We start from the raw sequence: 17,509 nt of genomic DNA on the forward strand, positions 1-17,509 counted from the left end.
AAAACACATTTTAACTTGTTTATTTTGCTGAATATTAAAACATTCACAGATGTTACTTAATATTGCTGAAAGAAATTCAGTCTAATTTCAACATCGCCAGCAGGGCAAAATGATTATTTGGACAAACTAACAGAGTGAGTGAGTGAGTATGGTTTTACGCTGCTTTTAGCATTATTCCAGCAATATCACAGCGGGGGACACCAGAAATGGGCTTCACACATTGTACCCATGTCAGGAATCGAACAAGGGTCTTCTGCGTGACGAGCGAACGCTTTAACCACTAGGCTACCCGACTACCCCCAAACTATCAGAAGTTAATGTATGTAGTGATTAATTTTGTATGCTGTAAGGGGCTGACCTTTTGACATTCTTGGGGATGCAGCTGCGATTGTTTAGAAAAAGGTCATCTGTTCCTGAAAATGTTGGGGAATAATATTTTTTCCACAGGTTTTGTAAAAATGCTCTGTTTTGTTTTTGTTACAAAAAAATGGTTTGGCTGCTCCTTTCAAAGAAAGACATCATTGTCTTGAAGCGCTAACTTAAAAACTATTCTGTCTCAGACAGAAATCACAGGCCCCAACACAAGAATAATAAAAGGTTAATTTCTAGAAATATGATATGTGTAAAACTGAAGTGTATTCATCACTTGGCCTTGCTAGCAAAGATTTTGTTTGTTTGTTTGTTGTTTAATTCCACACTCAGCAATATTCCAGCTATATGACAATGGTCTGTAAATAATCAATCTGGACCAGACAATCAAGTGATTGACATCACGAGCATCGATCTACGCATTTGGGATCGCATGCCATGACTACCCGATCCCTCTTGTCACCTTTTTCGCAAGGATGCTGAAGGCCTATTCTAACCCAAATCTGCATGTTTTCTAGCAGAGGTGTAGACTTTGGATTGAGGTGAAACTTTGGATGGATGTTACCTTGTTCGTCTTGCAGCTGCAGCATGTACAGATTCCTTGAGTTTTATTTCTGGTACATTGATTCCAGTTGCTTGTGAGCACTGAAAACATCCGTTTCCCCCTGCAGTACATGTCTATCCCTGTGGTGATTCCAGATTAGAATTGGTCCCCCAGCAGCATGCATGTCGTAAGAGGCAATGCATCTTCCCGAGGCAAGAGAGTTAACTAAAAGTCCAGTTTCCACCCTTGCCGAACTAGGCTGGTATTATGGAGTTACATTTTGGCTGGACTAACGAGTCTATGCATAGTCCAATCAAATTCGCGCAGGAAATCGAAACCCGGGTCTGTCGTGCAGATTTCGGTCGATTGCAGGATTTGCAAAGCATGTGCACTGCCAACTCGTTGTCAGCAGATATTTTCCCAAATGGTTTCATGTTTTTAATGAAGGTGCTCAAGATTCGATGCATTTCGCGATTTAAGACCCGTTTTATCACAATATAGATCTTGACTATCGATCAGATCGTCCTGACTGGGCGCCACCATTTTGTGTGAAGCAAACGCAAGTGATACAAGAGGTGGAATCTGATTGGTCCATAGGAGAGGCTTAGAAGGGACATAGCTGGTAATAGCCACAAGTGGCGCTACAATCGAGCCCAGTAATTCCAGCCCAGTTCGGCAAGGGTGGAAACTGGACTTTTAAAGTCAGTTAACTCTCTTGCCTCGGGAAGATGTCAGAATCTGGCTTCCCTTCTGTCAGTCTCGGGAAGATGGAGGCGATGTTAAGGATCCAGGGATATAGTCACAATTTTATACTTCCCCAGACAGGCAAATTGGGAAAAAAATTGTTATTTTGTTCAACATTGGAATTTTTTTAAGTTCTTATTTTCTTGAATGTTATATGTATATTAATATAAATTGGGAAACTTTTAATTCCATTTTTTAGAATTTTTAATGACATGTACTGCTGACTTGGGGCCGAATATCGGCCTCTGAGCAAGTCTAGATAAATCCCTGGGATCAGATGGTCAGGCTCAGTCACTTGGTTCACTGCATTTCATCATACCCAGACTGCTTGGATCGATTCTCATAATATCAATCACTGGATTGTCTGGATCAGACCTGATTATTTGCAGGCTGCCGTCATATGGATGAAATATTGCTCAGTCAGCATTAAACAGCAAACAAAAGTTACAAACATTAAATCAAACCTATTAATCCCTGGCCCATTATTTGCACAGGCAATGTATGACTGGACACGCAAGTGTGGAGCGCTGATGGTCTGTGACTGCAAGGTAATAATGTTGTTTGTGTTACAGTAAAGTGGTGTATCGCTACTCTATGCTGAATCAGACGGAAGGTGATGACTACGCCAATGAGCTGGAGAATGCTCTCACACAACATACATTATATGAAGATTCTGATGATGAGGTATGTCACTCACAAGTCTGTGAAGAGTTAACTGATTATCTTGAATGTACTATAGAACTCTAGGCAGAGCTCCAGATAAGCTGTGTATCTGCGTAAAATATGCATCAGATATGCAGAAATATGCAGTAAAATTAAATCCAAGCGTATCAAATACGCAACGAACATTACAGATACGCTACAAAAATAAGACTTGTGCGTATCATCAAAATATTGTGAAGTAATCCTGCGTATTCGATTAGCAAATCAGCAACTTATTTTGAAATTATAAACGGGCATTCCGTCAACCTTGCCAAACTCCATGATGACAGTTACATCATGATCATTTGCCATCACACTTTCTTATGGAAGTATCGTGGTACATGTATATTTGAGTCCTAAAAAGCTCTAGAACCCACACGACACCAATTTGCAGGGACTAGATGAATAGTGTTTTTAAATATTTAACTTGAATACCCATATGTGTAAAAACTAGTGGGTATCAGAAATTTGAATACCCAGATAGAATGACTGATACCCAATGATTTTAAAATGCATGGGTAAAATGCCCACAACACCAAAAGCTTATCTGGAGCTCTGTCTAGGTATGCATACAATCTGCAACTTTAGCCACTTAAGCCTGAAACCTGAATCAAGTAAAAGCAAAGAGTAGAGGCAATTTATGGATAACAACTTCTTTATTTACTGAAAAAATGACGTTTTGGTATAGATGCTTATACCGTTGTCAAGCAAGGACGGTATAAGGATCTATAACAAGACGTCGCCTTTACAGTAAATAAAGAAGTTGTTATCCATAAAGTGTCTCTTCTTCGTCATCTTTCAACTTCAAAGTAATGCCTATCAAACAATAGTAAGCACAGCTATAACAGTTCAGGTTAGTAGAACCATGTGATAGCTCTGGCACTTTTTAGCTCACCTGACTGAAAGCCAAGTGAGCATATTTCATGGCCTGTTTGTCTGGCGTCTGGCAAAATGTCATGAGTGTGAGTGAGTGAGTTGGGTTTAACGCCGCAATTAACACTATTCCAGTTTTATCGCGGCGTGTCAGCTTAATGTGGGAGGAAAGACCGAAGTGATGCAGGTCCTAGACGTTTACCACTTCGGTGAAACCCACGAGCACGGGTATGGTGCTAACAAACCTAGAAACATAATCGGGGTGAACCAGGATTCGAACCCACAATTATAGGTTTCTGGCGTGCCCAAGGGACACAACTCTGCAACGAATCACAGCGCCTTAGACGACTGGGCCACCCGTGCCCCCCAAAATATCATGAAATTTGGTACAGGAGTAGTTAGTTATGGGCTCAACATATATCATCTATATGTTCCAGGGTTGTTCTGTTTTGTGATATTTTAAATTTTGACCTTGATTTGACCTTTGAAACGTAAGGTCCTTGTTACTCCGCCTCTTTTGTTCAAAATGTAATAAACGTTCGAATATGTGTATAGTGGAGCTCAATACACATGTTGATGTTCCATTTTTATGCGATATTTTCAAATTTGACCTTTATCCTACCTTTGCACTTTGACCATACTCCAGGGTTCTCTCAAAATGCATTGTAAACATCGTCTCTTCACAAACCACTTGACAAATGAATCTGAAACTGCACTTGCTTGTTTCCACCAGTCATGACATCTGAACTTGTTCAAAATGTTTAAATCTGATTTACAGCGTTTACCCATATTGTAAATGCTATATAGGCTGTTTTAAGCTGTTGGCTATGTGTCAAGGTGAGGTACAGCTTGGTGCAGTTGATGTAATTCTCACGCATCTTGGTTTTCTAGGCCCTTCCTCACGGGTCAGCTATGCAGAAGGGGTCAGCCAACAGGACCACAACCCGAACAAAGTCTAAAGTGAAGTCCTTCCATGATGATTCTGATGATGTAAGTAAAGCAGTTTGCCTGCACTAAAGGGAAAATCATACACTGTACATAATATATGTACAGTTTGCCTGCCCTGAAAGAATATGATACACTGTACATAATATATGTACAGTTTGCCTGCTCTAAAAGTAAATCATACACTGTACATAAGATATGTACAGTTTGCCTGCTTTAAAAGTAAATCATACACTGTACATAATATATGTACAGTTTGCCTGCTTTAAAAGTAAATCATACACTGTAAATAATGTATGTACAGTTTGCCTGCTCTAAAAGAATATGATACACTGTACATAATATATGTACAGTTTGCCTGCTCTAAAAGAATATGATACACTGTACATAATATATGTACAGTTTGCCTGCTCTAAAAGAATATGATACACTGTAAATAATATATGTACAGTTTGCCTGCTCTAAAAGAAGATTGATACACTGTACATATTATATGTACAGTTTGCCTGCTCTAAAAGAAACTTGATACATAATACATAATATATGTACAGTTTGCCTGCACTGACAGAAACTTGATACACAAAACATAATATGTGTACAGTTTGCCTGTGCTGAGAGAAACTTGATACACAATACATAATATATGTACAGTTTGCCTGCGCTGAGAGAAACTTGATACACAAGACATAATATATGTACAGTTTTCCTGCTCTAAAAGAAACTTGATACACTGTACATAATATGTGTACAGTTTGCCTGCACTGAGAGAAACTTGATACACAATACATAATATGTGTACAGTTTGCCTGTGCTGACAGAAACTTGATACACTGTACATAATATGTGTACAGTTTGCCAACTCTGAGAGAAACTTAATACACCATGCATAATACAGTAAGCTACGTTTATAACGAACATGGTTATAACAAACTGACGGATACAACAAACTATTTTTTGGTCCTGTCCATTTGATGTGTATGTTCCGTACATTTGCTTATAACGGTCTACGGTTATAACAAATTAAGATTAGTGGTCCCTTTGAGTTCATTATAACCATAGTTTACTGTGTATGTACATGATATATCTATTATATCAGGAATTTGATTACAATGCTTTTTAAAAGATAATTATCCCCAGCCCAACAAAGTTTGTTGGGCGGGGGATATAGAAACGGGCTCCGTCCGTCTGTCCTTACGTCCGTCCGTCCGTCACGTTTCGTTTCCGGAGCATAACTCATAAACCATTTAATTTTTTTTTAATCAAACTTTGCAGGTTTGTCGGTTTCATGCTGAACTGGTGCCTTTTGCTATTTAGAAAAAAAAAATTAGGGTTTGTTTAGATTAAATTATGTCATAAATTCTGCAACAGGGGCAGGGGAAATAGCCACGCTAGTGGCAAACTCTTGTTTCAATTGTTTTTGGCTACCTACAATATTGGGTTTACTTCATGATTTTACTATTCGCTACCTGGAAAAAAGGATTTGTAGCCAATTATAAATATTGAGGCTTGACTTGATACACTGGACATAATAAATGTACAGTTTGCCAGCATTGAGAGAAACTTGGATCATGATATCATTCACTGGATTGTCTGGCCCAGGCTGCACCTAGCTGGAATGTTGCGTAGTGCATTGTAAACAACAAACAAGCAAATGTTGCTGAGAGCCTATGTGTCTGTTTCAGGATATGCTAGAGTAGAGGCAAGAGACAGCTGCTGACATTCCGTGTCTGAAAGAACCACGGCTCAATCCCCCGTACGGACACCTCTCAGTTCCAGTATAACAGACTTTGTCATGCAAATTTTGTAACAATTCATTTTATACTTGTTTATGGCTCATGTAAATACCTTGTACAGAAAAACTTTGTCTGAACAGGTTTGTGTTCAGGAGGGTTAAAAATCTTTTGCTTTGAGTATGGTTATAACAATTTTTTCATATTGAATGCATCAAATAGTTTCAGGATCCATGTTTTTTGTGATATATATAAGTTTTGGGATCGATCAGAAGACTGATGCAGATATTTTGGTGGTCGAAGGTTGTTTTTTTAGCCAATCATTAATGTTCACATGATCTTGTAAGTGTTTCACAGTGTTTTGTGTTCAAATGTTCTCCAGGTCAAGTCCTGATGACTCTGATATGGTAAACGACATTGACCAATGCTTTGAGGTTTTGAAAGGATGTTGACAGCTTTGATATTTTTGTGTTTTCTGTCAATATTTATGAAATGAATTGGAAGAAATGACATTATGAAAACACAAAAAAAATGTTCAGTGCGATTGTCTGTTTTAACTGTATGGTGACAGAACATGAAAAATGAGTTTCCGTTGCTTTGAAGCTCTATGTTAATTGTAATTGCATTGTGTTTGCTAATATGTCTTGTACAACTATCTGTCCCACTGCTTTCTATCAGAAACTATCACGCTTCACAGACAAGATGGAGTACACACTAGTATGTCTGCTTAGTTTATGTATTCGAAATAACTATAGTTAGTCGTAATACACTGTAGGACAATATTGTATCCCCTTCTGTTGATCTGTCATTTTCAGCTGTGAAACCACCCATTTTAAGTTTTTCTTCAAGCACGGGGAATGGAACACGAAGCACCAAATTTTCACCATTTATTGTTAGCTTTACGAAATTGTTTACATGTTACCATAGTTACTATTTAAATGTTCACTGTACAGTAAAGATTACAAAAACGGCCCCTGGTTCTTCCAAGATGACTGTGAGAAACAGTTGTAATGTACATAGTAGTGGTTATGTTTTGCTAGCAATTTCAAATTCAGTTCGTTATTTCTGCAATTCCTTCATGTATAGAGTAAATACTTTGACAACAAACTGCAGTGTTTGAAATTAAGATGGGATGGTTCCTTCAGGTCTTCTCATGTGGTATTTGACTTCAGAGGACCCAAAATCTTCCTTAGGAGTTCAGGGTTATACAAAGACCCCTTGACTTTCATGGTTGATTTTCATCACTGAAGTAATACTTCTCAACTGTTTCTAATTATATTCACTGAATGTCATTCTGAATATAAGCAACAAAGCCATTTCAATAATCGTAAGGAATCTCTATAAAAAGCAAAGTCCATTGTGTGATTCTGACTAGGTCATAAGCATGTGACAATGACCCAGGTTCAGTGTAGTCATTAGTGGCTTCATGGAGTAGGGGGGCGGTCGGGCAGCCTAGTGGTTAAAGCGTTCGCTCGTCACGCCGAAGACCCTTGTTCGATTCCCGACATGGGTACAATATGTGAAGCCCATTTCTGGTGTCCCCGGCCGTGATATTGCTGCATAGCTAAAAGCGGCGTAAAACCAAACTCACTCACTCACTTACTCACTCATGGAGTAGGTTAGCAACACTTTCTGTTTTTATGGTTAACAGATCTTTTGCAAACCAAAAGTAACAGGAGAAGGTTGATAAAAATATATATGTGTAATTAGGATGTTTTGCTAGGTTTACTTAGAAGTATACATGCGGTTTGTGTATACAGTGCAGATTGTTACATATTTTGTCTCAAATACCTATTTCTGTCAGAGAAGCTTTCTTTTCTTTGTAAGTTGTTTGCAGTGGTCAGTAGCTGTTACATTTTGTTCCATTTTTGTGTTTGTATTTTTATGTGGGGCCTAACTAAAGAATCGATCATTACAGTTGAAATACCTAAAAACCACACCAATACCATATGTTTTAAGTGCTCAAAGACAACATCTTGATTGTATATATAAATATTTCTGCATTGAGACTTGACTGACAAAGAAAAAAGCAGCAGTGTCATGAAGCGCTAAGTATTTTTTAGAACCCATTGTCTTTGTCTATTCTTAGCAACAGTTGAGTAGTTATGATGTACTTTATATACTGATGGAAAAATATAGGGAACAAATATCAAAGAAAGCTTTGTGTTGCTATGTGTTCTGTTATTTCTTTCTGTCAGTATATGGGGCATTGAATACTGTGGTGTTTGATGTTAAAGTGTATCAGTTCTAGTTGCCCTTATAAGATGGATTTTGTGTATTTCACCAGGTTGGGAAAGTTTAGGTGACTTATTTGATGCTTTTTTGCAGGACTTTGCCTTTGTTATCTTCATCTTTGAAATATTAAACATGTGTGACCAACCATGAGATAGGGGACCTAAGGGTGAAAAGTTCACATTTTCATTTCTCATTATATTTGAAAAATGCAGTACATTAGGAACACAAAAATACAAACCACAAGCTTTAATTCATATTTATTATAGAGATATATGACATCAGACATTTGGACTCATTTTCAGTCCCATTTTCAGACTTATAACTGTTTCTGTAATAATTTCAGTTTTTAGATATGATGTCAGAATAATTGAATATAGAATAAATTGAATGTTTTGAAATAATGTTTTTATTTCATTACAATCTAACGGGAGAGAAATAAGATAAGTTTTAAGGCAATTTTTATTGAAGTAAGTTGAAGTCAAACGTCTTTCTATATGACTTCACAGCACAATTGTATTCTAGCACCCATGAGGTACCTTTTCTCCTGGTGGGTCACACTTGTTAATGTTATTCCAACAACATGAGATCATCATTTGGCATATTGTAAGTGTGTGTCTCTGCATCTTAATTCCTTGACCATGTCACATGATGGTTGTTTTGAATTAATGTCATAATCTTGTAGAACGGTCTGGAAATGCTGTGTTAATTCAATGCAAATGGTACATGTAAAGAAAATAAGTCAAGCATGATATACAGAAATATGTGTACATTTTGAACGCCTATACATCATTTTACCCCATTGAACAGTAATAAGTTACCAGAATGTTTTGAGCGGACTCATTGATAAAAATAATTTCACAAAGCGAACCTGAATTTGATTGTCATGAATTGAAATTTTCTTGAACCAGCCCTCCAATAGAAACCGTCACCATCTCCACATGAAGGACCTACTTATTGAGGTCAGATTATGTACACTGTCCAGTCAGATTGTTGTCCTCTGAGTGGGTAATATTGGTGTTGGCAATTTGTGTGTTGTGTAAAATTTGTGTAGCATGTACTAGGTGGCCAGTCATTGGCCAGTTTGGTTGTTCTTAATTTACATTCTTGGCCTGTCCACTCACAACTTACAACCACTGGCTCGATGGTGAAACATTGCATGATACTACTGTAGCAAGCAGTCATTGTCAGCCTTTCTGTTATAATTCTGTAAGACAGACAACACTGTTGAGAGTTTAATAATGTAATACTGTAGACATGTCCAGTTTTTTCAGCATACAGGATAAAAGAAATGGTTTATACCAGCCTGGCCACACTTCTGTCATGTCCTGGTTTAAATGTCACTGTCTAAAATATGTTTTTTATGAAACTTTATCTTTTCATGATAAAAAGGATTATCAGGTCAAATGAACAGACTTGTTAATTATTGAAATTATATTGGCAGAAAAAACCTTGAAAACTGACGAACTAATATAGTGTATTATTTTGAATACAGTGATCCCTCGCTACAATGCTACCTTCGGGGTCCAAATAATTGATGAGCGTTATAACGAAGGTCGAGTCGTAGGTGGTAGATGACCAACAAAACAGTATACATGCTCTGCAGTATACATGATCTACGTCCAAATAATTGATGAGCGGTTTAACGAAGGTCGAGTCGTAGGTGGTAGATGACCAACAAAACAGTATACATGCTCTGCAGTATACATGATCTACGTTGCACGTTTCAGAAGTTATTTATGATTCATGAAAACATCGCGTCATTGGAAAACTTGAGTTTATTGAAAATGTTAGTAAATTTTGGGAGCCATGCTTTACCGCGCGCAATAACCGAGTTAGCGCTATATTGAAGGGCGCAATAACGAGGGAACACTGTAACATTTTATTTCTCACAATGCCTGCTTACTTACTTGGTTACCTGCTATCAGATTAACCCTTCACTTCTTGTGGCTGCTTTCCCTGTTGCCTAAATATGCGCGAACAATGATCGAGACTGATCATAGGGGATGTGTTTCCGTGTATAGTGATTATCAGTGTGTACATAATGTATGCTGTTATTTATACATAGTGTTCCTTACAGATTGTACTAACCCTATCAATGTTATCAGGCTGGTTGTGTCTGAATCGAGTGTATGGGAGAATTATGAGATTGTAGAGGCTCAAGTCAGCACATCATGCTTTCAGTACTACATTCTGAATTATTTTCGTTATAAAGGACTGATTTGAAATTACCTATATTCTGGTTGGTTTAATTACTGAAACCTTGACTGCATTTACACCCTATATTCCTGTTGGTCCATTTCAATCATTTTGGGTCGGAGGGTAGGTTAGTGGTTAAGGTGTTAGCTTGTCATACTGCAGACCTGGGTTTGATTCCCGTCAACGGTACAGTGTGTGGAGCCTGTTCTTGGTGTCTTGGTGTCTTGGTGTCTTGGTATGGTAGCCTAGTGGTGGGTGTTTGCTCATGATGCAAACGTCAGGTTTCAGTTGCCTACATGGTACAATGTGCAAAGCCATCTGAGTGTTTCCTTCTAAAATACTGCAACAAACTTGCTCACCTCCTTAATCATCAAGGAGGCACGGGTGGCCCAGTCGTTTGAGGCGCTGCGATTCACTGTGCAGAGTTGCATCCCTCTGGCACGCCAGAAACCTATGGTTGTGGGTTCGAATCCCGGTTCGCCTGATTATGTTTCTAGGTTTGTCAGCACCATACCCGTGCTTGTGGGTTTCACCGAAGTGTAAACGTCTCAGATCTGCATCACTTCGGGCTTTCCTCCCACATTAAGCTGATACGCCACGATATAACTGGAATACTGTTAAAAGCGATGTTAAACCCAAATCACCCACCCTCCCTTTAAAGTTATATGATTTCAGATCAAATTCACCCACTTTTTATGGACTTGAATCTTGTCACATGATTCATACAAAGATGTCCAGATTAGTATTCAGTTTCCAGAATTTATTTTTGATATTCCTTTCTCATATTTTTTTTTTTTTAAAATTATTATTTGTATTTTTTTGTTTTTTTCAGTTTTGTATACCTGTACCCAGTAATTATGTTTTATTGTTTATTATTAAGGTCATTATTAGGGCTGCAACGAATACACTATGAGGCGAATACGATTTGTATCATGAATATAGGGTAACGAATACGAATAATAATTCACGAATACAATAACAAGTCAGCAGTTGATGTATCATTTGTCATATTCAGCATGTTCAGTGAGGCAACAACATGAATTATTTGACATGGTTTGTTAATACGAATACGCGAGGAGTGAATATTGTATGACTACAGTGTGGGTGCTGTACTTGAGCCTGGTGTGTGGCAGTATGCTGATATCTGCCTTGTCTGTATATATGTCCCTTCACTCAACTTTTGTAATAAAATACTTGATCTGTGGACCGTGGAACTAAAGTTTCACACCTACTGATTGCATACACTGGATTCATTTGCATAATATTAGTCTAATACTTAGTTCCAACTAATCAGATTATGTTGCAAGTTATCATTCCTGTAGTTCCGTGTTTGCAGTTTTCTTTGCTGAATTGGAAAAATATATGTACACAAATGTAGTTTAACTGTCATTGTGTCAATTATTGGGGACTTAGGTTAACCATTTTGCAGTCCCAGAAAGTTTTATTCAAGTCAGTGTTACGAGGCGACTTCAAAATTGAAACAAAAATTCAACCCAGAAATCGGTACGTACAAAACGAAATTGTGATATCAATAAATGACATAAGATCCATGAATGATCAATAAATTCTATTGAAACACTGTTTTAGGTCTACAGTTACAAAAGGTAATACAATGGCTCAATGTTATTGACCTCGCTGCATATTCACCCAAGATAATAACCACTTGTTTGAGTTTGGGTTATAAAATATATGTTTGGACATAGAGTGTTAATGGTAATATACTAGGAACAGTGTCTTCTTAAATCACTGAAGAACGCCCTTCACTGATCATCCTCACCTGTCAGTGTTTCATTTATTTGTTGATAAGAATGAAATCCATGAGTTATGATTAGAAGTCTTTGCTTAGGACCTATATTCCACAGCAAAACCATTTGTAGCTTGTCTTGAAACCAATAAATAAGGTGTTCGATTGATCCCTTGTAGCAGTCCTGGATTTAAAGAATTGCACTATTTGAAAGATCTATCACATGCAAGTGATGTTATTGTTGGATCTGAGTACTGCTTCTGATTTCAAGTGGCGAAATACTTTGTTGTGCCACATATTTAACACTGCAGCATTGTTGGAAAACTTCATTCTATTTGTATGCTGTGATATAACACAAAACATGTTACTGGTCAGATCAGATTGGAAACAGAACCCAATAGCACTACCCTGCTGCCGAGGTATACTACTCAAAAGAATTAAAGAAAATCCAGTTTGCATATGACTATAGTTAATCTATCATGGCTGGTGGGTCTTGCAACACACATCTGTGGGTGATCTTTAACTTGTTTTGAGTGATATATCTGGGACATTCAAAGACACTGGAAACATTTACCGGTAGTCTTGACAGATATGCAACAGGAAAGTTTTTTGTATGGCCTGATGTGACCATACAGATAACCGGTAGGAAATATGACTCTTCTACTGACCTGTTAGATGCATATTCAAATCATGTGGTGAAAGAGAATATCTGAAATCAGATAGTTCAGAAATTGCCCAAACACCAAAGAGTCCAGTTTATGTAACGTTACTACATCCTGGAGGGTGCTCAGGTGGTCCAGTTGTTTAAGGCACCACGATTCACTGTGCAGAGTTGCATCCCTTGGGCACAGAAACCTATGATTGTGGGTTCAAATCCCGGTTCGCCCCGATTATGTTTCTAGGTTTGTCAGCACCATACCCGTGCTCGTGGGTTTCACCGAAGTGGTAAACCTCTGAGACCTGCATCACTTCGGGCTTTCCTCCCACATTAAGCTGACACGGCGTGATATTACTGGAATACTGTTAAAAGTGGCGTTAAACCCAACTCACTCACTACTACATCCTGAGAGAAACTTCCTGTTCCTCTCCATTAGACCACTGCACTGTGTCAAACCCTGCAATACCATTTATATCAAAGAAGCCTGTTATTCCTTAATGTATGCCATCTACAACAGCCAATATGACTTGCCTGTACAAGATTCTACACACTTCTCATGAACACACAGGTCTTGATATTGGTGTACTGGCAAGTACAGCTTTGACAAGAGCATTTGTCCAGCATGCATAGGCCAATGAAACAAAATTGATTTCTTTATTGACAAAGGGCCCATGGCATGAATATGTTACAAACAATGAAATGTGACTTTCTATTTGCTTTTATGTTTTATGCAAGAATCACATGTTTTTAGGGTTGAGATGTATTGAAATACAACAGCTCAGACAAAACCTGAAATGTTTATTTAATGTGTGCCAGGTCATCAGACTTTTTATCACATTTTTCTCTTCTAGGCATCATTTCAATTAAACTCTTGAGCCACCATGGCTGTATCAGTATTGTCAAGAGAACAGGACTGTACTGATGTAATATGGACAAACTTGACATGAATAACATTTATACTAGAACCCAATAGCCTACTGGTTAAAGCTTTGTTCGTCAAGCCGAAGACCCAGGTTCGATTCCCCACATGGGTACAATGTGTGAAGCCCATTTTTGGTGTCCCCCACCGTGATATTCCTGGAATATTGCTAAAAGCGGCGTAAAACCAAACTCACTCACTAGAACCCAATATTCTTCCCAGATAATACCAAAAGCTACGGATTGCTGTGAAAAAAATGTTCATGTGGCATGCTTGGTGTTATTTACCTTTTCTACAAACACTTTGAGATGGATGCACGTGTTTGTGGTGGACCGTTGCTGTCATCTAACATCAACGGGATGAATGTTAACTTTTAATGAACCTGTTTGTGTGAATAGCTATGTACTAAAAATGCTTCTAAAACACCAGTTTGGTCTACTGATATATGTATGTGGGTTTATGTTTTGACTTCATTTTAAGGGTGTAAGGCCTGTCATAACAGAAATGTGTGAATTATGTTTTCTTTGACGAATGCTTACCAACATTGGGTCTCTTTTTTTTCCTTGATGATTTGTATGCTACGTTTCACTGGTTCAGATCAGAATAAAACTTTGAATAACAACAATGTCTTTGTTTTGATTGGATATTGTTGTGTTGTTCATATTAAATAGGGGCGGTCGGGTAGCCTAGTGGTTAAAGCCTTCGCTCGTCACGCCGAAGACCCGGGTTTCGATTCCCGACATGGGTACAATGTGTGAAGCCCATTTCTGGTGTCCCCTGCCGTGATATTGCTGGATTATTGCTAAAAGCGGCGTAAAACTATACTCACTCACTCACTCACTCATATTAAATACTTCAGAAATTGAGTGGATAGATTAAGCCTCCTATTTGAACGATTCAACCCATAGATCAAACTGAACGTCATTCTTGATTGTTTGAATAGTGTGAAGAGGTCAGCTGTCATAGATCAATCCAGTGCCATCCTGCTCGCATTCACTTATGTCCTGAAAATAATGTCAACCAGCATATATTAAGGTTCAGCTCATCTGACTGACATTACTTGTGCCAAGTGCCAGCAGGTTACGCTCAGCTTTTGGTGAACACTCCACATCACCACTATCTGATAGTCAGTCATAAACACATTCTCATGATATTGTCAATAGTACCATGGGCTTTTGGACTTTTTATGTTTTATTTGTTGTTTAACGCCACACTCAGCAATATGACGGCGGTCTGTAAATATTCGAGTCTGGACCAGACAATCCAGTGATTGACAGCATGCACATAGATCCAGACAATTGGGCTCGATGACATGTATCAACCAAGTCAGCGAGCCTGACCACCCGATCCCGTTAGTCGCCTTTTACGACAAGCACAGTCGCCTTTTACGGCAAGTAAGGGTTGCTGAAGACCTATTCTACCCTGGATTGTCACGGGTTTCAACTTAAGATGAAAAGCTGTAAATCTTCATATTTTCTGTTTTTATGTCACAATGTTGAGAAAGTTTCACTTCTTGGACATTCTTTCAGAATTTATATATCGTTACACAATAAAATCACAATACAGTGCATGTCCACTTTCATTTGAGAGAATTAAAACATGATGGTTAAACCTGGATAAGTCATAATGATGAAAGATATAAAACAGACTGATTAAACCCATATAAAACATAATGGTGAAACCCATACAAAACATCATGATGAAACCCATACAAAACATAATGGTGAAACCCAAATAAAACAATGGTGAAACCCATATAAAACAATGGTGAAACCCATATAAAACATTGATGAAACCCATACAAAACATAATGGTGAAACCCATACAAAACATAATGGTGAAACCAGAATAAAACAATGGTGAAACCCATATAAACCGTAAGGTTGAAATCATTATAAAATAATCAAAAGGTTTTTAACGCCCTGTCACATCAAGGCCACTTTTCTTGGTTCGACCCTAGGTGGGGGTGTTATGAAAAAGACGTGTCAACAAAGACAGGCAGCGGTAAATCACTTTCATACAAATGTGTACTAGTCGTGGATGCTGATTTTGTGAAACGTCCTCTGATTGGACTATCGATATGTGCAAGGGTGGAAACAAGACTTTGATAAAAAGGCTAATGGACGCTCTGAGAAGAAGATGGTAATTGTACACACTGATATTACTGGTCATGATGTTAAATGACTTCGAAAATTGTTGTCTTAAATTCATTTTCTTCCAGAGTTATGTCCCTTGCTCCGTATTTTTCAACGTGAGATGGGGACACGTTTTCTCAGAAACAACTGTAGTTACATGAATGAAACTTTGCAAGCTTATCTAAGAGACACTAGTGAAGTCGGAGTAGGTGCTGTGAGGTACTTGTTTACAGAGCTATGGCCCTGGCTTCATGCTTTTCAACTTACTGAATAGTGTCTGCAATGGGGACAATATGTCTCAGAAACTACTCACGTTACATTAATGAATCTTTGCAAATACGACCCTTGATATTTTTCCTTCAAGTAGTTTTCTAATAAATATTCAAAACGCTTGAACCCATGACAGCAAACATTGCGAGTGTCATGAATTTTCTAGTTCATCAACACAAGGGAGAAAAGCATGAAGGAAGGAATGTATGAATGAATGGAGGAATGTATGAAGTAATGAATAAAGGAATGTATGAAGGAAGGAATAAAGGAATGTATGAAGGACGAAATGAAGGAATGTATGAAGGAAGGAATGATGGAATGTATGAAGGCAGGAATGACGGGATGTATGAAGGAAGAAATGAAGGAAGGTATAAAGGAATGTATGAAGGAAGGAATAATGGAAGAAATATATGATGGAATGTATGATGGAATGTATGAAGGAAGGAATGATGGAATGTATGAAGGCAGGAATGACGGGATGTATGAAGGAATAAATGAAGGAAGGTATAAAGGAATGTATGAAGGAAGGAATAATGGAAGAAATGTATGATGGAATGTATGAAGGAAAGAATGGAGGAATGTATGAAGGAAGGAATAAAGGAATGTATGAAGGAAGAATAAAGGAATGTATGAAGGAAGGAATGAAGGAATGTATGAAGGAAGGAATAAAGGAATGAATGAAAGAAGAATAAAGGAATGGATGAAGGCAGGAATGACGGAATGAATGAAGGAATGTATGAAGGAAGGAATGACGGAATGTATGAAGGAAGAAATGACGGAATGTATGAAGGAAGGAATGACGGAATGTATGAAGGAAGGAATGATGAAATCTATGAAGGAAGAATAAAGGAATGTATGAAAGAAGAATAAAGGAATGGATGAAGGCAGGAATGACGGAATGTATGAAGGAAGGAATGAAGGAATGTATGAAGGAAGGAATGACGGAATGTATGAAGGAAGAAATGAAGGAAGGAATGACGGAATGTATGAAGGAAGGAATGATGGAATGTATGAAGGCAGGAATGACGGGATGTATGAAGGAAGAAATGAAGGAAGGTATAAAGGAATGTATGAAGGAAGGAATAATGGAAGAAATATATGATGGAATGTATGATGGAATGTATGAAGGAAGGAATGATGGAATGTATGAAGGCAGGAATGACGGGATGTATGAAGGAATAAATGAAGGAAGGTATAAAGGAATGTATGGAGGAAGGAATAATGGAAGAAATGTATGATGGAATGTATGAAGGAAAGAATGGAGGAATGTATGAAGGAAGGAATAAAGGAATGTATGAAGGAAGAATAAAGGAAGGTATGAAGGAAGGAATGAAAGAATGTATGAAGGAAGGAATAAAGGAATGAATGAAAGAAGAATAAAGGAATGGATGAAGGCAGGAATGACGGAATGAATGAAGGAATGTATGAAGGAAGGAATGACGGAA

The 17,509-nt window shown here is 37.9% G+C and overlaps 1 protein-coding gene across 1 annotated transcript in view; it reads left to right on the top strand.

The window, feature by feature from the left end:
* LOC124133822 (sortilin-like) overlaps positions 1-7,807 on the top strand; it is a 76,942-nt gene extending 69,135 nt beyond the window's left edge. Inside the window, exons 20-22 of the mRNA XM_048397030.1 lie at positions 2,230-2,341; positions 4,124-4,222; positions 5,860-7,807. Coding sequence (XP_048252987.1) covers positions 2,230-2,341; positions 4,124-4,222; positions 5,860-5,874 — 226 coding nt within the window. The 3' untranslated portion in view covers positions 5,875-7,807. The remainder of the gene's footprint in view (positions 1-2,229; positions 2,342-4,123; positions 4,223-5,859) is intronic.
* Positions 7,808-17,509: the final 9,702 nt, after the last annotated feature.

Source organism: Haliotis rufescens, unplaced genomic scaffold (genome assembly GCF_023055435.1).
Source record: "Haliotis rufescens isolate VD_foot unplaced genomic scaffold, xgHalRufe1.0.p SCAF_16, whole genome shotgun sequence".
Taxonomy (NCBI): domain Eukaryota; kingdom Metazoa; phylum Mollusca; class Gastropoda; order Lepetellida; family Haliotidae; genus Haliotis; species Haliotis rufescens.